This window comes from Physcomitrium patens, chromosome 17 (genome assembly GCF_059467195.1).
Source record: "Physcomitrium patens ecotype Gransden chromosome 17, ASM5946719v1, whole genome shotgun sequence".
Classification (NCBI taxonomy): Eukaryota; Viridiplantae; Streptophyta; class Bryopsida; order Funariales; family Funariaceae; genus Physcomitrium; species Physcomitrium patens.
The window spans coordinates 12,367,381-12,392,772 of NC_143426.1; the positions used below are offsets into that span (position 1 = coordinate 12,367,381).

At 35.9% G+C, this 25,392-nt stretch overlaps 3 protein-coding genes across 7 annotated transcripts; all 3 read left to right on the forward strand.

Moving 5' to 3' along the window:
- The first annotated feature begins 5,861 nt into the window (after positions 1-5,861).
- LOC112294121 (uncharacterized) lies at positions 5,862-9,655 on the forward strand. 4 transcript variants are annotated; one of them, XM_024544312.3, is made up of 10 exons: positions 5,862-6,070; positions 6,349-6,435; positions 6,716-6,821; positions 7,200-7,338; positions 7,568-7,619; positions 7,776-7,984; positions 8,186-8,273; positions 8,603-8,664; positions 8,844-9,012; positions 9,186-9,655. In XM_024544312.3, exons 1-10 carry the CDS (start codon positions 5,939-5,941, stop codon positions 9,288-9,290), a joined length of 1,149 nt encoding a protein of 382 aa, XP_024400080.1. In that variant the 5' UTR covers positions 5,862-5,938; the 3' UTR covers positions 9,291-9,655. The 4 variants fall into 4 exon arrangements, with proteins under 4 accessions (XP_024400080.1, XP_024400082.1, XP_024400081.1 ...); XM_024544313.3 differs by having other exon boundaries at positions 5,863-6,022; XM_024544314.3 differs by lacking the exon at positions 6,349-6,435.
- A 2,136-nt stretch (positions 9,656-11,791) lies between these two features.
- LOC112294668 (uncharacterized) lies at positions 11,792-15,939 on the forward strand. Its single transcript, XM_024545384.3, has 3 exons — positions 11,792-12,547; positions 13,937-14,012; positions 14,679-15,939. The coding sequence occupies exons 1-3, from the start codon at positions 12,287-12,289 to the stop codon at positions 15,728-15,730; spliced, it is 1,389 nt and encodes a 462-aa protein (XP_024401152.1). The 5' UTR covers positions 11,792-12,286; the 3' UTR covers positions 15,731-15,939.
- A 6,022-nt stretch (positions 15,940-21,961) lies between these two features.
- LOC112294506 (omega-3 fatty acid desaturase, chloroplastic) lies at positions 21,962-25,140 on the forward strand. Of its 2 annotated transcripts, XM_024545008.2 has the most exons (8): positions 21,962-22,638; positions 22,963-23,052; positions 23,157-23,223; positions 23,340-23,432; positions 23,596-23,862; positions 23,989-24,126; positions 24,257-24,432; positions 24,572-25,140. In XM_024545008.2, exons 1-7 carry the CDS (start codon positions 22,133-22,135, stop codon positions 24,419-24,421), a joined length of 1,326 nt encoding a protein of 441 aa, XP_024400776.1. In that variant the 5' UTR covers positions 21,962-22,132; the 3' UTR covers positions 24,422-24,432; positions 24,572-25,140. The 2 variants fall into 2 exon arrangements, with proteins under 2 accessions (XP_024400776.1, XP_024400775.1); XM_024545007.2 differs by having other exon boundaries at positions 24,257-25,140.
- Positions 25,141-25,392: the final 252 nt, after the last annotated feature.

A 25,392-nucleotide genomic window follows, 5' to 3' on the forward strand; every position in this document is an offset into this window, starting at 1 on the left:
TATTATCTCTCTTTTTAAAGAGAAGTTCGATAAAGAGCATTGAACAAATTTTAAAAAATTATAAGATGCGTTAAGTTAAATCTACCATATATTCTTAATTTTATTTATTTTTATATAGTTAATAGGTCTTTTTAACTATTAATAATATCTCATATTATGATGTAAAGATTATTTTTTAATTTAATCATTGTTAAAGTCTTCATAATTTTATTCAAATAAAATATTTAAAATACTATTAAAAATGGTTATTTCTTCCAATAGTATCATCAAACATCAAAACTCTCTTCAAATGTTGTAATATCAAATGCATTGCATTTTGCCATATATTTGAAAAAATAAAAAGGTTATTCTTAAAGGTCTTCATCTCTATTGAATTATCTTAAAGGTTGTAAAAAACTTAATATCTTATTTGATAGTTCAAAAAATAATGGTTCTTGAGTTGCATTACTTGATTGTTGATTCTCTATCTTCTTTAAGCTACAAATACAAAGAATCTACTTAAAAAAAAAATTAAAGATAGAATGCAATCTTCATTGAACATATTTAAATTTATAGCAAAGAATGTTTTTGTCATCAACATATGTATTTATTCCAATAATTACCTATATAATTAAATAGATGTAGATAAAAATAGATTTATTTAATAATATCTTCTAGAAAAGCTTCTTAGTAGCTTCATAGATGTGGTTTTGACTTTACACATGTTTGTAATTGATTGGTAGGATAGAAATTTGGTTAATAAGTTAATTGTCTATCATATGTATCGATAGCTTGTGGAACAAGCTAACTATGTGGTACACATATTTAAAACTTGCCTTATAAGTTAAAACTTGTATCTAACAAAGTCAACACATTCTCATGTTATGTGTATTCTTGCTGAAGAATGCAATAGGCACCTAATTGTTGAAGGTAAGTAGAAATGCAACAATAATCCTATTAAATCTAATAGAATCTTAAATAAAATTTAAATAAACCTTAATAATTCTAATCAAACTACAAGAAATTTAAAATAAATTTATAAGAAGTTATAAAAGAAATACAAAAAAGTTCAAAACTAATCTCAAAGTAAAATAAAAATAAATCTTTAAGAAATATAAAAATAAACCTTTAAAGAAATAATAATAATCTTAAAGAAATATTATAAATAAAAACTTTTAAAGAAGTAATGAAAAATCCTAAAAAATACTAAAAATAAAAACTTTAAATAAATTTTAATCAAATTTTAATTTAATCCTAACTAAAATCTTAATGAATCTTAACCAAATTCAAAGTCAAACTTCAATTGAAACCCTAATAAAATCCTAAATCCTAGACAAATTTTAAACCAAATCCTAAGCAAATCCTAATCAAATTCTAAATCTTAAACAAATTCTTAAGAAACCCTATAGTAGATTTAAACTTCAACAACTAATGATCAAATCATTGATATCAATATAAATTTTGCAAACTTTTTAATAAGTTAGTTAGAAACATTTATAAGAAAGATGAAATCAGTTGTACTTACTAATTGAAAGAAATACAAGATAATCCAATTAGATGTTAAGTGGCCTCCTACTCCAACCTTAATGCTAAACTTTTAAAATTAATATCTCCTTCTTAAACTATTGAATTTCTCTCAAAACTCACACAAATTTCAAAAATCAAGTCTATTATCCATATAAATAATTTCCACTCCAATCCAATTGGCAAATTGCCAAAGATCTTAGAAACATTTATTCACCCTCAAACTCCAATTTTTGACACCTCAATTCACAAAAATCCTTATATGCTTCAATCTAACTATTTGATTAATTTAAAATTTTTCATATATATTCATAATAAGTACACCAAAAAATTGTCCAAATTTTATTTGTATATAAACTTCAAAAATCAAGAAACCTTCAAATTTGTAAACATATTTTTATTTTTCAAAACCTAAATCTACCAAGAATATTACTAATTTTGAAAATCCCTCAAAATATTAATATTGATTCAAATGATATAAAACCAATGCTTAAAAGTCTCTCTTCAATTATGCTCTCAAATCTCTTCTTTTGATCATCAAAAGAACCCTAAAGTCATCATATGGATGTGGTTACATGTCTTGGGATTTGATTTTGATCTATGTTGATAACCGGTCTTCTTTGGTTATCAATTTTTAGTAATTTGAGACAATTTTTCCTTAAACCTATTGTTAATTATTTTTTAAATATGTCTATTTTAATTTTCTATTTTATTTACTTTGATTTGGCTCATTTATGCTTCTACAAAGTAAATAGAAGTTTCTTCTATGAAATTTAATATTAAGACTAAATCTTTTATTATTTTTTTATTATATCTTTTTTTTAGGTTCTTTCATAATAACATCTATATTTTATTTTCACTATATAATTGTGTTATTATATGACAACATATTAGAGGTCCTACAAAATATTATCATATAACTTTTACTCCAATAGTATATATAAAGACATGAGTAAAGCCTTCTTCACTTTTGTCAATGCATTTCTAGTCCTTAGTCTTGTTTCAAGACTTTTTAGTCTCCTTGTTTTTAGCAATAGTATTTTAGATTAATATATTATCAACTTTGAGTGATTTAATCTTTTTCAGTGATAATAGAGTGTCTTGGTCTTTCAATTCATCAAAATTCATGTCTTTGATAGTTTGACAAGAAGACTAATTTATTATTCTTGTCTTATTTTAAGAAGTGAGTAGATTATTCCACTTCGATTGTTGTATTTTGAAAATTATAGACTACCAACTTTTAAACAAATAATTTAGTTTTCTAATATTGATAGCTTATAGAACAAGCTAATTATGTAGCATCCATATAGAAAACTTACTTTGTGAGTTAAAATATATATCTTCCAAAGTAAACATGTGCTGGAGGTCCTATAGAATATTGTCACATAGTTCCTAATTAAATACTATATGTGGAGGCTTGTCAATGCTTTTTTAATTTTTAGTCTTGTTTCAAGACTTGTCTTTGGCAATAGCCATTCTAATATCATATATTAGCATCTTTGAGTGATTATCTAATCTATTTGAGTGTCACAAGAGTATCTTGATTTTTTAGTTTGTCAACATTCATGTCCTTGACTATTTTGACTCTTCATCTTGATTTTGATGGATATTGTTAATAAAAAAAAATATCAACATGCTTTGTTCTATTTGCAAGTTTTTTGTATGGCTTCTATTTGTATTCACTAATATCATATTTGCATCAATGTATAAGATATTCCAACTTATTTTGATGTCTCCTTGAGTCTAAGTTCTCTTTTACCTAAAACTCTTGATTATTGTATACTTTTATAGAAGGATATGACATTTTTCTTCTTTCTAATATATCCATTGTCTTGTATGGCTCAAAAAAAGACTTATGGAATACATAATGGATTTTATTGCCTGTAATAAATGTAATTAATATTTAGTTAGATTGATTTATTTATAAATAAAAAAATATTCAATTCTATAATAATCTAATTTATTATAAAAACAAATAGTCTTAAAATTATAATTAAATAATTATATATTATTTTTAATGAAGAATTGATATTTTTCTTTAAAATAAACATCTATATTGAATTTTACTTAATTATATTTTTATATTTATATTTTGCTATTTTTGAGCTTTACTTAATTGTATCTTTATTATTGCATATAGCTCAAATAATTTATTTTTCAAATCTTCTATTGCAAAACTATCAATGTGTGAAAAGTCAAAAATATCAAGTTGTAGATGATAATCATATTTAGCATAAAAATATGATCATTGAGTAGAAAAATTTATCATGTTATTATAGAAATGTTTTGCTAAAGGTAAAAAATTTGTTCAATTATTTTGATGGTGATTGGTGGTACATCTTCAATACTTAATTTATCCATTATATTTATTAATGAGCTTGAAGATATAAGGCCAAAGATAGTTTTATGTCAACCTTTAATATCTTAAAAAGATTTTATCAAAACCTTAATACAAATTGAATCCCTTTATTTGATATAATATCTTTTGATAATATATAACAACAATAAATATTATTTTAAACAAATCTAATTATTTCTTCAAGTTTAATAATTTTTATATCTGATATAAAATATATTATTTTAGTAAAATAATCTATTATCATAAATATAAAATTATAAGAGTTTAAGATAATAAGATCCATGATGAAATTCATAGAAATGAATGACCATAGTTGTTTTGGTGTAAGTAGTAGTTGGTGCAGTCCATAAGATCAATTACAAGGAATTTTGATCTTGAACAAATATCGCATGATTTTATAAATCCTTCAACTTCTTTTCACATTTAAAATCACTAAAAATTTCTTGAAATTAAGCATAATGTCTTGCAATATTCACATTGTCTTACAACTAAAAAATTGTAACAAGCTTCAAGAGCATGTAATTATGTTTTGCCTTTTGGAACATATAAGCATCTTTTAAAATAAAAAAGATTGTTGTTAAATTCAAACTTAGAAGTATCAAAAGTTTTAGAAGAAGTATTCTTAATATCATGCATAAGAAGATCCAAAGACATATTTGATTGAACTTAATTAAAAAATATTAAATTAAGAATCAATATTGATTTTATTGCTCAAAGATGTAATTGTTCTAGCTATAAAAGAATTGTTTGTTGTTAAGGAGAAATTATATCTCTTACTTTGATATTATTTGTGACAATACTACATCCAAGTAAAATCAAATTTGTCTATTTTCATAAAAAAATATCTTTAAAAAGTTAATACAATAGAACATTAGTATTATAGTAAAAGCTATCTTCAAAGCTTGAAATGCTACTTTGACTTCTTTATTTTACTTTACTTTTGCCTTTACAAATCAAATGTGTAAATTGAATTACAACTTGAACAAAAGTTCTCAATAAAGATTTGATGATAATTAGTATGAAGTTTTTGGCCAAATTCTCATTGATATACTCCTTCAATAAAAGCAAATCATTTTATAATAAGCTATAGTATGGTCCAAATTGATCTTTGTAAGATTGTTATGATTTTTTTTAATCATATGACTTTTTTAGGATGGTTTAGAATTTAGATTTAGAATTCAATGTTTTAAAATTTAGGAATTTTATTTTAATAGATTGACAAATCTATTATTTTAAAATTTATTTTATTTAACATGTTATAAATATATTATAATAAAAGACAAAAAATATATTATTTATTTGTAAGTAAAATCAAGATTTGATTTTGTTGAGATGGTTTTATTTTCTTCATAATTTACTATTCTAACAAAAAAAACTTATAAAAATTTAAGTTCATTAAGTAAATATAATAAAATTTTATATTAGTAAAAATTAATAATATATATTTATACATAAGTTTTTAAAAATAAGATTATTATTTTTTGTATCAAAATTTTTTATTAATTTAAAATCATAATAATAAATTAATTCTTAATTGTAATAGTTGCAATAATAAAAATTTATTTTTTATGGTTACATTTTTTTGTATTCTATGAAAAAAATAAAAATGTATAAAAATTACTATTTTATTTTTATTTAATTTATAGGAAATATATTTGTAATAAAGTTTAGAATATGGATATATTACTTTGATTACTTTCAATATATAATTGAAGGAAACTATTAGTCTTTGACATTATATGTCCTCTAAATATAAGGATACACAAAAGTAATATTTTAGTTGAGTAAAGTGAAGTGATATTTAAAGAGAAAATTTCAAAAAACATCAGAAGTTTGCCATCCACTATAGCACAATGGATGATACTATTTGTGACGACGATAATCCAAAATTGGTGGATAATTCGGCAAAGGCGGCGCGGCGATGGGGCCAATTAGCCAACCACCTACCCATGACTGTGGATCTTCAACGCATGCCCTTCCTCATGGCAGGGCGTGCAATGCCGTGGCGGCATATATCTGCAGGCGCCTCCGGTGCGGTGTCGGTGATGTCGGTATTGATCCCGTAGTACCTCCGCCATGGAGGACAACGCCTTCGCCGCATTCTCATTCTCGGCCCCGGCGCCGCCAACGAGCTGGAATCGAACTGAGAAGACCGTCAAGGTGTGTGCGCTCGCTCCCGGAAGTAATCTCCGCTTGCGTCTCATACAGGTGTTGGACCTTACCAAAACCCTAAAAGCTGCGAAGAAGTCTGTTAATTTCCGAATGCCCGATTACAATGGTCTCGAGGGGTTTAGATCTCTGGGATTACACACTGGGTTGCCGAATTCAGGGAGTTGGTTGTCTGTACTTGGAGGAGAAAGCTTTGTGCTTGTATATTAGGAGCTATGTCTCTGAATGCTTACGTGGTTTGTGCATGTGAAACACTTGCTGTAAGGAATGGTGTCGCTGTAATAAACCTTACGCAACTTCTCCTTTTTTTTTTTTAGGTGGAGGTAGATGCGGGTGTTAAACAGAGTGGCAGACTGTCTCCTTTGGGAATTAATCGTGATCGCTCTGTGTCACAGACAGACAAGGTAGGATGGTTGGTTTGTGTATGGTACTGGTCATCTCTTCATGATTCAAGTAGTTTACATCCGTCACTCCGTATTTTTTTTCATGTAGCATGCAGGACGTGGATGCTTGGTGAACTTTGATCTTTTAGTCACTTAGCCTGAGGTAGTGAAAATGCGTCAGTGGACTTTTGAGTTGTTCACTGTCGTTAGCTATGTGGCGTAGTTGATTTGGTTGAATGTAGTTGGACCTTTATTCACTTGATGTTTCTGTTTTTTATGGTCAATCTGATGATTTGTGCAGCGGAGAAAATTAACAGCTAAAGTGGAACGCTTTGACGCTGCGGCAACTGTGGGAAGATTGCCATGCCTTGTCAAGACAGAACCCAAATTGGAGATTGAAGACTCGGGTGAGCGTCTAAGAGACATTTAATTTTTTCCCCAATTTCTGTTTTCGCTAGTTCTGAGACTTGTGCTAATTGGCGTTAGAGTTCATTGGAGCTGATATTTAAAACAGAACCATGTCTTAATCCTCTGTCAACACAGGAGTCTCTGGGGTCGTAGAGGGGTACTGAAAATCTGTATGTTGAAGATAATTTTTGATGTTGCGGCTGTTAACTATGGCATGGTTTGTAAGCGTGTGTCTTCATCTTTCACTGAAAAAAGCAGTTCCTTCGTCTTCACAGGTCCTCGCCGAAAATTTTCTCGCTTATGAATCGTTAGTAACGCATTTTTTAGCTGTAGTATTCTTTGGGAAAATTTTCCATGTTAAGTTGTGCAATTTTCAGATCAGGCGATTTCTGGGAACATTGTAAAAGTTGAATCTTCATCAAAAGCGGTGAAAGCGAGGCAATCAAGAAGTAAAGCGGATAACTCAACAAAAGAATGTGCCCCTGAGAATTGGGAACAAATTGTTCAGGGGATTAGGTATGTCTTCGATTGATGTGCATGGGGTTAATAGTATGCATGTTGGTGTTTCACGTAAATGCTTTAGTATAGCGAAGTCTCTGAATGCTCCATCGGAGCTGGTTTGGATGCAATAGCAAAGGATTTGTGAAGCTTATTTTCGTTCTTCTGGTTCAAACACCTTACAAGATTTGTCTTACGTTATCATTTTATGAATTCCTAATGGTTTTGTTATGTGTGCTACTTTCAGATCCATGCGGATGGGCAAAGATGCACCAGTGGATCTTTTTGGAACTCATCAAGTAGTGCTTTTTGCCTTCATTTTGTGCTTTTGCGATCAATACCCATATACTCTGATACAAATTAGAAACATATTTTGCATTGTGAACCTGTTTTAGCGCTTCTATCATTACAGGCGTCACATTGTTTTGAAATAAAGATGGTGATTTTCTTCGTAGTTATTCGACATTGAAGCCGACAAAGGAACGCAACAGTTCCAGGCCCTTGTGGCAGCCATGATCAGTTCGCAAACCCGAGATGCTGTTACTGGAGCTGCCATGCAACGACTGCGCGCCATGCCTGGAGGCCTCAACGTTGCTCACATTGCAAGTGATGATGTTGAGATTGATGCATTGGCGGAAATTTTGAAGCCTGTTGGGTTTTACAGGTGCTTCTCACCTTTTGCATGTGTAGTCCTACTTTTGAACTTGAAACAAATCGACTTACCTGGATTATTATTTCGATTACAAGTTCTAAGGCTTTGGTTTTCTCTTTGTAATTGTCGTACTTAAGATATAAGTCTTTGTTTGCATGTTCTGTTTGTACAGTAATACACAACTATCTGACTTGGATTTTGATGTAAATTTAGGCAGAAAGCGAAGTTCATGAAGTCCATAGCACAATCACTTGCAGCTCCGCCGCATAATGGAGCAGTTCCAAACTCACTTGAGGAACTTGTAAGATTGTTCGTTTCCTAATAGTATTCCAAAGGCTTGCTTCTCTTACCGTTTTGTGTTCGCTGTAGATTAAATCCTGTAAACATATCTTCCAACGCCACGAATGTAATTCAAACGTGCCGAGACACTGTTGCGCCATTATACCTACTCCATATTAATAAGATAATCTAGCCGTGATTATGCTGTGTTTAACATGCTAGCTTCGATCGTAGCACAAATACTTTTTGCGTAGAAATTTAAGCACTCGATCAGCACCAGGATAGGATCTAGCAACGTCAAGTAGTTTCACTGTTCCCATGAGAAGTAACTCTTCCATGTTAGACTTGCAGATGAAGCTGCCTGGTGTGGGACCCAAAGTTGCTCTATTGGTTCTGTGGGTAGCCTTTGGCATGTGAGTATTATAATCATGTCCATTCTATGAACACAAGTTTCTCATCAGAGGATACCCTTCGTCTGTAGCATTCGTATACATACTGAATAATCCTTCGGACGATGTGGAGGATTTCAATGTCATGATGACTTGTGACCCCTTGCTGAGTTCCTTCTGTGTCCTTGGCGATTGTGGTGCAGGGGTGAAGAGGGTTTAATCGTCGATACGAATGTCAGAAGAGTATGCTCTCGGCTTGGGTGGGTACCTGCGGATGCTACTCCAGAATTGACGCGAAGAACACTGGAGTCATGGATGCCACGCTCCATGTGGGCGGACACAAGCTTCCTGTTTGTTGGATTTGGACAGCAGGTGAATATTCCACTTCCAGATGTCCCGTATTATGTGTTAGAAGGAGTGTTGCATTAATTGCAGGAAGGGTCTCAACAAACCTATTGCTGATGAATTTCACTGTTGCTTTAATGGAACAATCGTCTGATTCTCCTGGATCTGACTAGAGAACACCGCATAACCGTTGGCTGCAGGTGTGCAAACCATTGGCTCCTAAGTGTGAGGGTTGTAAAGTAAGCCAATTATGTCCGTCTGCGTTCAAACAAAGCCCCAAAAGACAAACTCGCAAGCCCAAGTGACCAGTGCGGAGGTTGAGACCTACCAATTTTGTAGAATGGTGCTTCTATGGTCTCTGCCTCATTGTGGTCATATAAAAGATGAACCGTAGTTCCACAACCCCAGGATCAGATGGCAAGTATGGTGAACAGGGAAGGATGTGTTGGAGGCGCTTGTTGTCACCAGCTCATGGATTTACCATCCTTCCTGCAGCTGTCAGCAATCTGACCCCTCATCAACTTATGAAGAATTTGATGTCGAGACGCTCAGTTTTTAGCATGCTTGATTCTCACCCCTGAATCAGGAATTTTCTGGGGATGAAGCATTCAACGTCTCCTTATGTAAATGCTCAACTGTATATAAAGTTCTCATCTCTTCGTATGACAAACATGAGATTCATGCTCTCAATCCTACCATTTCAACAAACTCACTTTCCACACGATGGAAATGGGCACCTGAATTGGATGTTTTGTGCGGAAATATTTGGGTGTCAGTGTGCAGCCCATCTTGGTTGTAAATCACATGAGGTGATTGCTCTCACAATGCATGTATAGGCAGATGAATAGATGTTTGTATTCTGCAATTTGAATTTTTTTAATTTGGATTTAAAATTGGTAACAGTTTGGTTTTATGATTGATGTTGAGATTATAAATGCGGAATAACCAAGGTGATGTTACATGATAATAATATGGTATTATACTTTCTATTAAGAGGGCCAATAATATTTATTATCCAATTGATTTAGCTGGACTATTTCTCTCTCTCTCTCTCTCTCTCTCTCTCTCTATATATATATATATATATATATATATATTAATTTGAAATAAGAAGGAAGCACCTTGTCTGTTAATTTTAAACCTGTTTGATAATAATACGAATTGCAAACATGATAAAATTTCATTTAAAGTGCACATTTACACAGTATCTAAAAACAAGTAATAGCATGATTCTTAAAATATTTACGATAAAGCTATTTTTTAACTTAATAAAAGGATGTTTACAAAAAAGTATCATTTATATTTGTATTTATATTTGTTTTATTTCATAATGCAGAATTATTCAATTGAACGTCAGTTCTGTGGCACAAAAGCATTCTCAATTTCAACTGTTAGGAACTTTTTAAAATGAAAACGAATCGATTTGTCTATGAAATTGTCTATTATTTTACAGGTACAGCACATGCCTCTCCATGTAAAATAATACATGTCATCATAAAAAGCATAAAAAACATACAGACAATGACAGATATATGAATAAATTGTATTCATTCATGAATGGGAAGAGTTGGCAACTCACATAAATTTAAGCATTCTAAATCTTCAAATCTCAGAGTTCACATTTTAGTCTTACGCAGAAGAAAAGAAAGGAAAAAAGAAAAAGAAAAAGAAAACAACGGTATTCAATAAATGATTGACACTTCCACAAATTGAGGTTGTAGAGGACTTGAACACTTGATTTTAGATTAGTCTAAGATAATAATCATTATTTGGATGAAGGATTAAACGAAATCCAAATCTTCGGCATGAAGCAAAGGAACATAATGAAAACGACACCAAACTATGGCCAAACAACATTACAATGCCAAACAAGACAAAATTCTAACATCGAGAGAGAGATAAAAGAAAAAAGAGAGAAAAAAACAAAAAACAAAAAGATAGAAAGAAGCAGATCAATTCACTGCGCAAAAAATATGATGGATATGGAGGTGTAAGTTGCGGAAAAGCGAGAGTCTCGACCAGGCACGCCGTTTTACCAGACTACTAGCTCGCAGTGCCGAAGTGGTCTGGCTGTTGGACGGTCCCCGAAGAAGAAGCATGCCAATACGGTCAAACGCGGCTCACACAAAACGCGCAGGAATAGCCCAAACAGAGACGGTGTCGCAGGAAACGAGGGGGAGACGGGGAGAAACGACCAGGAAAAGAGCGCTCCGAAATGCCAGGCAACAAACCGAAGCCACACGAAGAAAAAAAACAAAAAAAAAAACAAAAAAAAAGAAGAAGGAATGGACAGAAAGCGGAACATGGATAAAAAAAAGGCCGCGCGGAAGGGAATGTCGGGGTAGAACGGAGGGCGGGGAGGAGTAAGTAACTGGACGAGCAATTGGGAGTGAGAACTCACAGTGCGAGTGAGTGAGTGAGTGAGCAAGTGGGGAAATAAGTTCCGCATTGATGCCTCGATGCCGCATCTGTGAAGGTAGGAAGGGCCCTCCTTGCCTCATCGCGACGGACGGGCGGACGGATGGAACGAACGAATAGACGGACGGCACCCCAACCAACCCGACGCTCGCTCGCTCGGTTGGTCGGTCTGGAGCCGGGACTGGTGGAGCTTGGTATGGGGAGGGTGAGTGTGGACCATACGAGCCCAAGCTTGCCTCGGCTTCCAGGTCTTCTTTCTCCGCTTTGGTTCCAGGTCGGAGTCGGAAGACCCTGCGGCACATGTTTGGTGGGTATCGGCTCGAGACGGGGTTCGTGACTGAATTCACCAGACGAGCACAGGCTCGGTGTTCGGCTTGGGGTAGGCTCGGTCCCTGGAGATGATTCGAGGTGGTGTTGGAATCTCGAGGAAGACGGGGAGGGAGGGGTAGCTCGGTTCCCGGGGTTTGGTTGAAAACCATACAATGCTCCAGGTTGCGGGTTTCGTTTCCGTGTGTTGATCCTTTTGATGATGTGGTGAGCGTCACTCGGTGATATTGAGAGAGAGCGAACGAGAGCGAGCGAACTAGAGAGAAAGAGAGAGCGAGGTATTGAGGGAAGTGTGAGCGCGATTTTGCAATTGAGAGGGTTTTGCTCGTGTTTGTGGAAGTGTCGTATTTTCTTTTTATATTTTGTGCTGTGTGAGAGCGAAGAGAGGGGCGGGTAAGGGTGAGAGTTGTAGACAAAAGGAGAGAAGACGAGGGGTTTGAAAGATTTTATCGAGGTTTGGGTGAGGAGGGTGTTGAGGAGCGAGACTTGTGTTGGTGTAGAGGAGGTGAGCAGAGAGGAGTCGAGGTGGAGATTATCGAATAAAGGCAGTTAGGGTATGGTGGTGGAATGTGGTTTTAACATGGCAGCTTCCAATACGCTTTCGGCTGTGAATGGGCACACTGTGCAACGCCGCAGTGTTGGTAGTGCTGGTAGTGTTGGGCAGAGCAACACAGGGTTGTCTTTTCAGTGCCAGCCGGTGCAGAACCCGGGGGGTCACTCGGACTCTGCGAGGTTGCACACCAACGGCAACTGCGGGGACAACAAGCAGTGCAGGGGTGAATTTTTGAGTGCCAAAGATGCTAGTCGTCGGAAGAGGGTATGTTGCTCTGGTTCATTTGATCCATTTTTGGTGATGTGGTGTGACAGTCCTTTGCATGCACATGTGATGAATTGTGAGGATACCCGGGGTGGCGACCTGTTTGGGCCTTAGAGGCGGCGATAACGATGTGTGATTTACCTGTCCTTGGATAACACGAGTAAGATGGGTGTACTCGTTAGGTGTTTTTTCGTGGTTTGCGGAGATGAAGTACAAGGGCATGGCACGTCTTGGGATTCACGATTTCTACTACGTTTATTTTATTTTATTGTATTTTTTGCTTTCTAGGTAACTTATTATTCGTTTAATTCCGTAGCGTTTGATAACTGTATCGATTAAGAAATATTCAAATATTACACCAGGTAGAAGATAGTATTTGAGAAGTGCCGGTGAAAGGTTACGGTCTGAATCATATTGCCAACATGCTCATATTTGTGATATCATTTTGTTCTTTTTCCTGTTACAATTTAACGCAATCGTCCTTCCCAATTTTAAAGACGGGAGATCCGACGGTCTTGCTGAACTTTTACAAAGCATTTATTGAGTGGAGTTTCTTGGCAGCAGTTACTGCAGGTTATCTAATCTAGAGTCTTTCATACATAATCCAACTGTTTGGCGTTTGTATATCTCGGAAGCTTTGAATTGCAATTTGATAAATATATTATCCAGTCGTCTTGAGGAAGATACTTTGTCAATAGTAGGGTGTGCTGCTCGAGTACCCAAGCATTTGAAGATTGTAGTTGAACAAAGCAACAGATGGAAGGGAACTTACTTGTACCGTGCAGTTATCGTTTCCACGGGTGTTTAACAATGTGAGTTTTCGTGTTCTATTGAGTCCTGGAAAGAGGTTCTATGCTCTGTTCCAGAACGTCTCCCTTTCAGTTCGGGGTTCCTTCTATTCTTGCTCTTGGTGTCCCTCACTCCCGCTCTGCTGCCGAAACCATGGCAATGCAAAAGTGGATAAGTGTTGGGGTAATTGTTACTGGGGGCTTTCTTTTCTGCGTTGTGCATTTTTCGTTTCATATACCTCCGCATTCTTGCTTTAATTTCTTGCACTTTATGTCCCGTGACTTGTTTATGTGCCGAATTGGATTCTCCTTTCTCCATTTTTTTTATATTGATTGGTTTGTATGTCTTCTTCTTGATTGTATTTTACACGTCTTACTTTGATGTGGTGTTTCCGGATCAAAGCTATTTATATGGGAATTGATGAAGAGATCGATTTTTTGGAAGTTAAACAATGAGATCTTTGCAGAGTTGCTGTTTTAAACCTCTCTTTAGCGCAGATTCTAATTTACTAGTTTCCATAAGGGTTTTCCCAACCCTTAGTACAGTGATGTGACGGGAGAGTTCAAGTGTTGAAACAACCTGAGATGTTTGTGTGTTCAGGTGAACCGGACTGCCAAACTGAAGCAGTGTAAGCTGGACGCTCGAAGGGAACAGTGGTTATCACAAGGTTCTCAAGGTATAATTTCTGTCATGTAGGTCTATTGATAAGATCAAAACCTTAGATCAGTAGAAGCTTAGGAGTGATCTAGCATTGTTTTGTTTTGTTTTGTTTTTATTTTCCGGGTGTTCTGCCTTGATTTATAATGAAGGGTTTTTCTTTGGTTCCACTTCACGTGTTCTGATTGGGTGAGTCATTCTCGGGTCATTGATTGTAACTCAGGCTAGGCTCCACATGGGACATGCTCGTCATGTTTAAATTCTGGCTTCTGTGGAACCAGTCGGGAAATTTTGTTGTCTTTTACATAGTTCATCTTGCTTATATTAAACGTGTGGAGGTTGGAGATGTTTGGATTTAGGTTTGAATGATTGAGCAGACTAGAGCCTTGCATCCTCAATTATCTCTTACATATCTATGTGAGCTTAAAGATATGTTAGTTCGGATTGGAGTCGTTCAGTTCCTAGTGGTGGGACTCGATACCTTGATGTTTCTTTCATCTCTGACAGAAGGTGTTCTTTCGAGTACTGCAAGCGAATAGGGTCTTTAAAGTGGGGTCAGGGAGAGAGTCTCCGTTAGCAGCCTCTTCTGTTCTCATGTTTTCTATATAAAAACAGGATTTTAACCTGTTAGTAATCCCTTGACTTCATTGATTCAAATTTTTGTGTCCCGTATCATCGTTTCCAGGAAAACAAGATAGGGCGGAACAACAGCAACAAAGTAATGCGCAGCAGCATCAGAGTTGTAAACATCATCATAAGGCAGGAGATGGTGAGTGCATGGCGCAGGAAAGGGCTGGTCCGTCAGGGCATCCTCGCAGTCAGGCCTCAGGATCCAGTGGATCTGCTGGTGAGCGGACACCTGTAGGTTCACCTGCTACTCATTCTCGGTCGTCTGGCAGTGTTTCGGGTAACGAAGCTAAGAACTCTAAAATAGAGGCTCCACCAAGACGTCAGGATGGTTCCTCTAGGGCATCTAAGTATTTTGGGGACGAAGAATTGCATGGAGGAAGTGACCATAAGCAGGACTTGGCTAATAACGGGCGTGCAAGTAGTAATGCGAGCAAGTCGAGGTCAAATAGCTCTTGTGCAAGTAGTAGCTATACAGGAAGCGGTTCCGAAGACAACGATGAGTCACATGAAGCAGAAGATGATTGGGAATCTGCTTTTGATGCGTTGCATGTGCAGAGCTCGCCACATCGATCTGAGGGTTCACATAAGGGTCCTAGTTCTGATAGAGCGCAGCATAATGAAGGAAAAGAGCTGCATGATAAGAAGCAAAATGGTGCTCATCAGTACAATCAGCATCATTCTGATATGCAGAGTGGCCAGCTGAAACCCGAGTATAAATACAAGAATTCTGGATTCGGAGGTAGGAGAGGACACGGCGGAAGGGCTTGGCGGCCTGACGATGTGTCTCGGCCTCCGACATTGCCGAGACTTACGAAACAGCATACATATCCAAACCATTCGAGCAGTAACCACCAAGGTTGGGGTAACATGCACGGAAACTTGTGGGGCAATCAACCTGCGACACCATCATACTGCCCGATCTGCACAGAGGAGCTTGATATGACAGACTCGTCGTATATGCCCTGCACTTGCGGCTTTCAACTTTGCCTGTTCTGTTACCACAGAATTTCTTCAGATGACGGGCGCTGTCCAGGTTGTAGGAAAGCCTACAACGCTGACTCTGCTGTAAAGCTGTCGCGGTCCTCCTCTGTCTGGCTACGAGTTTGAACATGAAATGTGGATGCACGACTTTCTAGAGTGAGAGTTGGAGGATATTAGAATATGTTGTGTGGTTACCATAGTGGTACAGGTACGAGCGTATGGATGCAGCAAGGACATCTTATGTAGCATATCGACTTGGCTTTTAAAGCACTAGTAAAAAATTATCTGTTGAATTGGATTACGGCAGTAGGCTTTTGTTGCCTCTGTTTTGCAAACTAGTACTCCATTTTGTCAGATTGATACATTGAACTCATGGTCATCTGGGAAAATCTTTAAATTTTTTTTTTAAAAAAAAACTTGGCTATCTTGAAAACAAGTCTTGGCACCCCCGATTATTTTTTGCCCTTTTTCCAGCTCCTTGTCCCCGTGGTGCCGAGGTAACTATATAATTATCCCTTGAGTTGTATGTCATTGTAGACTGCACATCCTCTGTCCTAACCTTTTAACCCTTGTGTTTGGGGTCGTCAGTGGTCCACTAATCTCCTACAAGGAGATGTGTTTTCCCACTTCCATAATCCTCTTCATTACCTCCGGTGATGGCCCCTGTTGTATACCTCATTTGTATCGAGTTGTAGACACTCCTACGTTATCTTTGAATTTTTGTTACTTAAGCTGCACATGGTCATTGATATTACTAGTTTTTTTTTTTTTTTTTTTTTTTTTGGTAGTGTTTTAGTAACAAAAAACTCCCATTGTAGTGCAAATAAATCTTGTGTGAAGATGGATCACTGTACGTTTTGCCAACACTTGTGAGTGATCACGGGCATAAACCAATAAAAAATAATTAATCAAATGCAAAAATTATATTCATTTATTATGTTGATTGTATTCAGTTGAATTGAAGTTTTACTAATTGTTTGAAATAACAAGTTTAACACATGATAAATGTAATTTACACATAACAATAACTAGATCATGACTTATGCTTGTTTTATAGTTTGTCACTAACAAAATAGTATTAAACATCATTTTAAAAGTTTGAAGAGTTTTTTATTTTTATTTTAACCTATATAAACAAGAAGATTGCTATCAATTTACATGTGAAAATTATAGTAAATATTTAATATCTTGAAATATGGAATAATTTTAAATTGTAATAATACAAAATTTTCAGTATCATATTGTAATTTGTGTTGATCAAAACTCCAATATGGTAAATTTTTAGTTTCTGATGTGTTTTATTGTCAATGTAACTGGTGACATTATATTCATAGTTAAACTCTCGAATATTTTAATTGTGATACTCTTATATCGGTTTAGAATTTTAAAATATTTATATAGTTCATATAGATTATAATACACTTCCTTTGGATTTGGATTTGGATTTAATTTTTTTAAATAAATATTTATATTTTTGTAATTATGGTTTTTAATAATGATATATTTTTACAAGTTTTAAAAGTAATATGGTCTATTGTATTTTTAATGTACTTAGTGTTAAATAAATATTTCTATGAATTGATTTTTAAATTATATAAATATATTTTCCCTCATCTTTGTTCATTTGTTATTGCTTCTTATTAGTAAGTCCTTAAGAGCTCTTACTTTGCAACAAAAAATAGAAACCTAAAAGAAGCATTTGAAGGAAACAAAATATTACTTAATGTACACCAATGCAATAACTAAGTAATATAATAATTTTGTAAAAACTCAAGAATTAAAATCTACATCATCTTAAATTATATCTAAAATTGTTGAGATCGCTTGGCCAAACCATCACACGGAGACAATCACTTATTTTTACCATCTTACTATTCTTTATGTACATTATACAAAAAAACAAACAAATATGCTTAGTATTATATATATATATATATATAATTGTTATAGTTAAATTAAATATTTTTGTATATTGTGTATTAATTAATTAATTAACTGATTTTTAATTTATTTAAATTTGAAATTATTTTTAAACAACATTTATTTTACCATATCATGTAATTAGAATTCAAATTTATCAAAAACAATTGGTTTTAATAATTTAATTTTTGATATATTCATCTTATTATTAGGAAATTATTTTTTATTATACATCATACCTAAATTGCAAGCAAGAGATCTTATATTTTATTAGTAAAAAATTATATAAGCTACTCAAATCTTAGTAGATGCATTTAAATTAGATATTTTTATGTTCTATAAAGTGACATTCACGTTACAAATTATTCTTTTTAAATCATCTATAATGATATTAATATCATATATTTTATTATCATGTCAAACTTCTTAGACTCTACAAAAGACTAGAATCCAAATTACATAAATTTGTTTCATATAAAAATAAGAAAATTTATTAAAAAATTAGACTTCTATTGCAAAGTAATTTACATTTCTTTTAAATACTAGAAATGTGAATAGTTCTCTATAGATAGTGGATATTGTGGTTGTAATATATAGAGTATTACAAATATAATTATTTCAATTTAAAAAGAATTTACAAAAAGAAAATATTATTTTGTGTGTTGCATATTATACAATTATATTGGAAAAATATTGTCAATGCATGAATGTTCTCTAGTTATAGAATATAAAAGCAAAGCATATATATAAAATCTATATTTTGATCAAATTGTTTGCAACACTTTACCAACAAGAAAAAAATAATGTACTTCATTTTAAATAGATATTTTTACTTACAAATATGTCTTTTTATTAGTTTAGAACACTATTGGACTATAAAAGTACTTATAATATTAAAGAAAAGTAATATTTTTTTCAAAACTTACCATGGAATTATTAAAGATAAACTAAATATTCTAATTCCTTTATACATTAATTTTTTTAAACCTACAAGGTTTTTTACTTTAACTAAATTTAAAGTATACACAAGATATTTTTTACAATAAATTTTAAAAAATAAAATAAAATATTATAAAAATGTCAAAAGAAATGATGTAATTATTAATATTAGAATTTTATTTTTTATATGAAAAAATAGATTAGCTTTTCATAACTAGGAACATTTTAAACATGAATCTAGTAATAGTTTAATAACCTTATTTAAGTATTATACTTCAATTTTAACTATTATATAAGATATTTTTTAAATATTATTTATATAGTGGTGTGCTGCTATGTTTTTGACAAAATTCATCATATTATATTTATCAACAGATATGAAATATCTAAATGAAATCGTCCTAAAAAAATATAATTTTTGTATATTAATGTAATGATTTATCTTTTTTTAGAGATATCATATCTTTTTAAAATATATAAAATTAAACATTTAAATATAATTGTATTATAATTTAAAATAAAATAAAATAATGATATTAAGATTACTTTAAATCCTTTTTACTTTATAATAAAGTACTTTATATAAAAATTATGTATAATAGATATTACTAATGTCACAACATTTTTTCTATTTGACAAATTTCTTTAGTGTTTGTTTTTTTAATTCAATCAAATTGTTTGAAAGGTATTGAATAAAGGTGGTATATGGTAGATTGAGGATTGTGGCGATAGTAGCAATATCTTTTATATACACATATATATATATATATATATATATATTCTTGTTGAAACCACACCCCTTCTTTCCATTAAATGATTCATTTTGTACCAGTTATATGTCCTTGACCTTGTTCCCATCCTATATGCCTCATTCCCCATTCATGTACCCCGTTCTCATCTCATGTGCCTTATTCTCTTTTTGCATCTCATTCCCATCCATTGTTTTTGCATCACGCTCCTAGCTACTGTCTCTGCCTCCACCCTTGATCCCACCACCATGTCCCCATCTTATGCTTAATGAAGAAAATTTCTCTTTTAAAATACTTTGCTATTTAAATATGGTATTAAGAAAATAGAGATAATAAAATAGAGTGATTTTTTTTTTTTATTACAAACCTAAATATGTTATGTTATGTCTTGATTATAACAACTATAATATATATATATATATATATATATATGTATATATAATTTACTTTAGAAATTTCTGATTTTTCTTCTTAATTTTTAAAAAATAATATATATATATATATATATATTTCTATATTTAAAATACCAATTTGAAGTTTTTATAACAAAGTTCTTAAAAAATCATATTTTTTTAATACACACACTCACGAAATATATTCATTGTTGAGATTGCAAGCAAACAGTAGACATAACACGTATTTCACACCATACTTAGAATGGGATGATTTTAGGTCTTCTTTGTAAGTGTGTATTCCATTCTTCATAGAGAAGGGTCAACAAACTTATGAAGGAAAACAAACAAACAGAAGGAAAAAAAAAAAAAAAAAAAAAAAAAAACAAGTATGAAGACGAGATGGAGGTTGGAAAGAAGTAACCAGATTTTATTATTATTATTATTATTATTATTATATTGAGATTCTTGAAAAGAACTGTGAAAACCCATTTTATTTTATATTTTAGAGCCCCCACTCCAAATAGTATTGTGGGCGATACGAAATGGAGGTGACCACTTTGTGGGTGATCGATCTAACCTAACCTATCCACAACCATGTGGCCAGTAGTGCCACCCCCGAAGTAGCGCGGAGCTCTCTCATTGGCCTCAACCCTTCCGAATCATATCTGGCCCCTCATTGATTCCCGCCAATTCCAAGTTGGCGGATCTGTCCCCCACCAAATTAGATCTGTCCACCAAATTTGAACTGCGGAGTTGGGTCGAGTTAGAATTTCCGATTCCGCGGCGGAGAATTTTGATAGCAAAAAGGAGGTGTTACTGTGGAGGGGTCAAGACGGCAAGGTGGTGGGGGCTGCTCCGACGCCCATCAGCCAACACTGGTGGAGCAGTTCGAGCTCAGACCGTCCGTCCACAGTGTGCGTGCGTGCATTCAGGGCTGTAATCAATCAGCCTCGACTCTCCCTCCTACGCAGCCGCCATACGTGGCTGAAAGGCAAAAGCTCGGTAGGGAGGGAAGGAAGGAAGGAGCCTTCTGCGTTTCCACCAGGAGAGAGAGCACTGATACTCCTCCTCCTGCCCCCTCCCTCGGGCGGAGATAGCTGGTTGTGCTTCTAGTGGTGAGCGATGACACCGTCGTCGGTGCCTCAGCGGAGATGCCTCAGCGACGCTTTTGATGTTGGTGCTTTCGCAACGCAGAATGTGGAAATGTGCTTTTGTTTCTGTTGTGTGAATGGAAGTTTTTTTTTTTTTTTTTTTTTTTTTTTTTCATTTCGGCTTCTCAGCGCTTTCAACGCAGTCGATGTTTACTTAATTTCTTTGGTTCTTTGGGGGCTTCGTAAATAAAGATTATAGGGTGGAAATTTCTCAAATAAAATAGGAGAGTAATTACAAGTTTCTATTATTGTATACATTGGATATTTTTAAGCAATGGGGAATAAGTTGCTCAAACTATACAAATGTGTTTCCACACAGTTAAATTTGTTTTCGGAGTTTATATAAATATGTTTTTAAATGCAAAGGTTACTAGTTTAAATTAAACAAAAAAATATAAACAATATATATTTATACATATCAAATCTCTCTTTTATATCATTTATTCTTTTGTCATATTTTTTGTGTTTTATATGTTATTGTAGACACTTACCTTAAATAAATACTTCAACATATAGTTAAAACAACACATTCAATCTATGATTTATTTATAGAATAAATTAGTATTAATAAAATTGATTTCAACTTCTTTATTAATATATATATATATATATACACATTGATCAAATTTAACATTTTTGAATGTTAAAATTATTCTTCAGAAATATACAACATAATGCCTTCTTATTTTAAAACTAGTATGTATAAATATACTGTTATTGCTAAAAAATAACAACCTATTATATAAAATATGTACGGCACCATCACCCTTGGTAGCATGTGGTAAGCAAGGGTGGTGGTGCCGTGCATATGTTAAGCAACGGCAGCTGCTAATAAACGTGCAGCCACACATTTGACCATATAACCAAGTCCTCACTACACCCCCCGCCCGCCCGCCCGCACCCGCGCTGGCCCCGCGAGGTGGACTAACAGACAGTGTCGGGCCGCTGGGAAGGTCATGAACCGCCAAGCACAACCGCAAGACCGCTGCCACGATGGACATAGTCCACGTGGACAGTCTCATCTGGCCGGCAGTCATCGTGGACAGTTAGGTCACAATCGTTGCACGGCACCACCACCCTTAATACCGCAACCGCGCGGCAGTGGCACCGCTACTGATCTTCGAAATCCCTCTGCTTTCACGCCCCTGTGGCTTCCTTGCGTCCGTTAAATCCTTTGCTGTGGTCGGAGCTCTGATCAATCGAATCCTCCAAGCCACCCAATCTTCCCTGCTCTGTAATCCTGCGTCGGAATCAGTATTTGGGTAGAGGCCCAGCGTTTGGAAGTCTTATTCTAGCTCTTCGTTGGTTCATTTGTGAGCAGTGAAGGCCGGAGCTTCGTTTGTTAGGTGCAGGTTGTCGCTACCTCGTGTGGCGATGGCGGCCTCTCTGTTGTCCAGAACGAGCGTGTGCGTGGGAACGGAGGCGCGCGTCGTCGCTAAGAGGTTTGTGGCTGCGAGAACGTGCAATGCGGTGTCGTTGGGGTCGTCTTTCAATGAGGTGACGAAGGTGAAAGGACTTGGGTTGGATGGGTTGAGCCTAGCGCGGCGTGTGGAGAGGAGGAGAAGCGGAGTTGTGCTGAATGTAGCGGCGCCGCTGACGTTGGTGCCAGAGCCGGAGACGCCCGAGGTAGCTGAGGAGGTTCAAGAATTCGACGCGTCGAGGAAACCACCCTTCACGTTGAGCGACATCCGGGCTGCAATTCCGAAGCATTGTTGGGAGAAGAACACATGGAAATCATTGAGCTATGTGTTGCGCGATGTGGCGATTGTGTTCGGGTTGGCCGCCGGCGCTGCAGCTGTGAACAGCTGGTTTGTGTGGCCGTTGTACTGGCTGGCGCAAGGAACCATGTTTTGGGCTCTCTTCGTGCTGGGCCATGACTGGTAATTGTACTATAACTTGTTCGAGATTGAGAGGACACGCAATTTTCGTGAGAATGCGGGAATGTTAGATGTGGAATTCTGAGAGTAGCCAGACATGCCACAGGTTTTGTATGTTAAGTTGTGTTGCGGTCTTTAGGCTTCACTCCACAGTTTGTTGCAACTTGCATGGTCTCTTGCTTTGCGAGCTTGTAGGTCGGATGCTAGAGGTGTGAATTTGGGATGAATAATGGCCGAAACCTTCCGGTTGCGTGTGTGGAGCTGTTTTTTCGCTCACAAAGCTTGAATCTAAACCTTACAGACATGGGCGTGGCTGTGTGTGTGCAGTGGTCATGGCAGCTTTTCCAACAACAAGACGCTGAACAGTTTGATCGGTCACCTAACTCACTCATCCATACTTGTTCCATACCACGGGTGGTGAGAATCTTTCTCATAATGTCCTCCTTCGTCTTGGAGTAGATGCTGTTTCACACATGCCATTGGTAGAGTTGTGACTGAATTGTGTGATGGGGTGGGTGCAGGCGGATTAGCCACAGAACTCACCACCAGAACCATGGGCATGTGGAGAACGACGAGTCGTGGCATCCGGTAAGTACATTTGACCGCTGGGAGCATAATTCTTGGAGAAAGTGGGCGTCTGATTTGGTAGCATTCTAATAGTTTTTGTTACGTGCTTCTCTTATTATTGTCGGTGGTTTTTGTAGTTGACGAAGAGCCAATACGACGGCATGGACTTCTGGGCGAAGGTTGGGCGTCTGAAATTTCCGTGGGCTATGTTCGCGTATCCATTCTACTTGGTAGGTGTCTACACCATGGCTGTGAACACGTGAACACGAGAATTTGGGTGGTTTTGAAAACAGGAAGTGGAGGTGAAGAGGAACCATGTGTTTTGGTAGGATTTAGGGGACTACTAAATTGTCCTAAGGTGACATTATTTGACGGTTATGATCATGGTTGCAGTGGACGAGGAGTCCCGGAAAGAGTGGATCCCACTATGATCCGAAGAGCGACCTGTTTGTACCGAGCGAGGCGAAAGATGTGATCACGTCCACCACTTGCTGGACAGCAATGCTTGCAGGTCTTGTGGCCCTGAGCTTCGCCGTCGGACCCATGTGGGTGTTCAAGCTGTACGTGGTGCCCTACTGGGTGAACGTGGTGTGGCTAGATGCTGTGACTTACTTGCACCACCACGGCTACGACAAGAAGGTTCCGTGGTACCGTGGAACGGTGAGTACGTTGAATTGCAGAGTTGGTCGATAAGGCAAGACGTATGTGAAGGCTGCTTATGTAGGAAGCGATGGTGGATTTGGCTATGGCTAGTATCTGATGGGATTTGGATGTTTGTGGTTGCAGGAGTGGAACTACATGCGCGGCGGGCTGTCCACAATCGACAGGGATTATGGGATTTTCAACAACATTCATCACGACATTGGTACCCATGTGGTGCACCACTTGTTTCCTCAGATTCCTCACTACCACCTGATTGAAGCGGTAAGTTGTGCTGATCGAGCGAGTGTTGGGTGTGTTCTGTTTTGAGATGGTAAACATGGAGTAAACGGAGGTGTTTGCTTTGCAATGGAGGATGAAATGAAGGCTGAGGTGGAAAGGTGTTTGTGTGCAGACTGAAGCGGTCAAGCCTGTGTTGGGAGATTACTACAGAGACCCAAAGAAGTCAGGGCCCATTCCGACACATCTGTTGGATCCTCTTATGACCAGTCTGAAGGAAGACCACTACGTGGCTGATACGGGCGACATCGTTCACTACCAGACAGATCCTACCTTCTGAGTGCCATAGCAGTGAGTTCTGGCTGTCCTACGCTGCGAAGTGGCCTTAGGACAATCTCAACTTCCGTTGCGGTCCTGAAGAACTAGTGATCATATGCAATTTTTTTTCTACTAATTTATAGGACTTAGTGATATATTTACTTCTCTGCAGTTGTGCAGAAATGGATCTCTTCAGTGGAAGAGTATTTACACTTGATGGTGCTCAGTGCCGGGATGGTCTCGACGTGTATGGTTACACGTATTGGTCATGTACTGAAGGTTAATCTCGGGCCATCCTGAAATTATTTGGGCGTGGATCTGGAAACTTTTTGGGAGTCGACAGGCTACGCCTCGAGGTTATTTCCTCGTTGTAGTTTTTGGAGAAGTTATTTCCACACAAAGCATCTTCGCGGTGGGTAAAGTTGAAACCGGTGGGTAGGGTGAGAAACTGATGGAATTGAAGCGAATGGACTGAAGTCTCATTCTTGCAGATGCGCGTAGACGTGCGCAACTATCAACAGAAGTCGGTGGAAACTTATTGAACGATGTATCCCATCGTAGGGCTGATTTGCTTCAATGAGCGGCATTCATCAATGGTTCTATTCATAGATTTATAGATTAAACCTTGTTCTTTCTCTCCATGTATTATTATTCAACGGATTTAGAATGATTGCAGTGACAATTTTCGCGTTTGTTTGGAACGCAGAATATTGTTGCTGTACAATATTTTATATCTTCAAACCTGATTTGTGCACAGCTAATGGGGACACGTGACATGATTTATCCAGAATGATCATTATTGTGACAATGTGTGTAGCATCAGTGTATGAAGTGACACCACACGCCCTGTCAGTCCAACAATTCTTGCTTAAAAATCTGTTGTTGTTGTTGTGCCAAATCATGATCAATTCATACACGTAAGGAACTTTAATATCTCTTTTTCCGTCAATAGGACGGATTTTTGCTTAAAATCTCAAACCAGCTTTTGCGCAT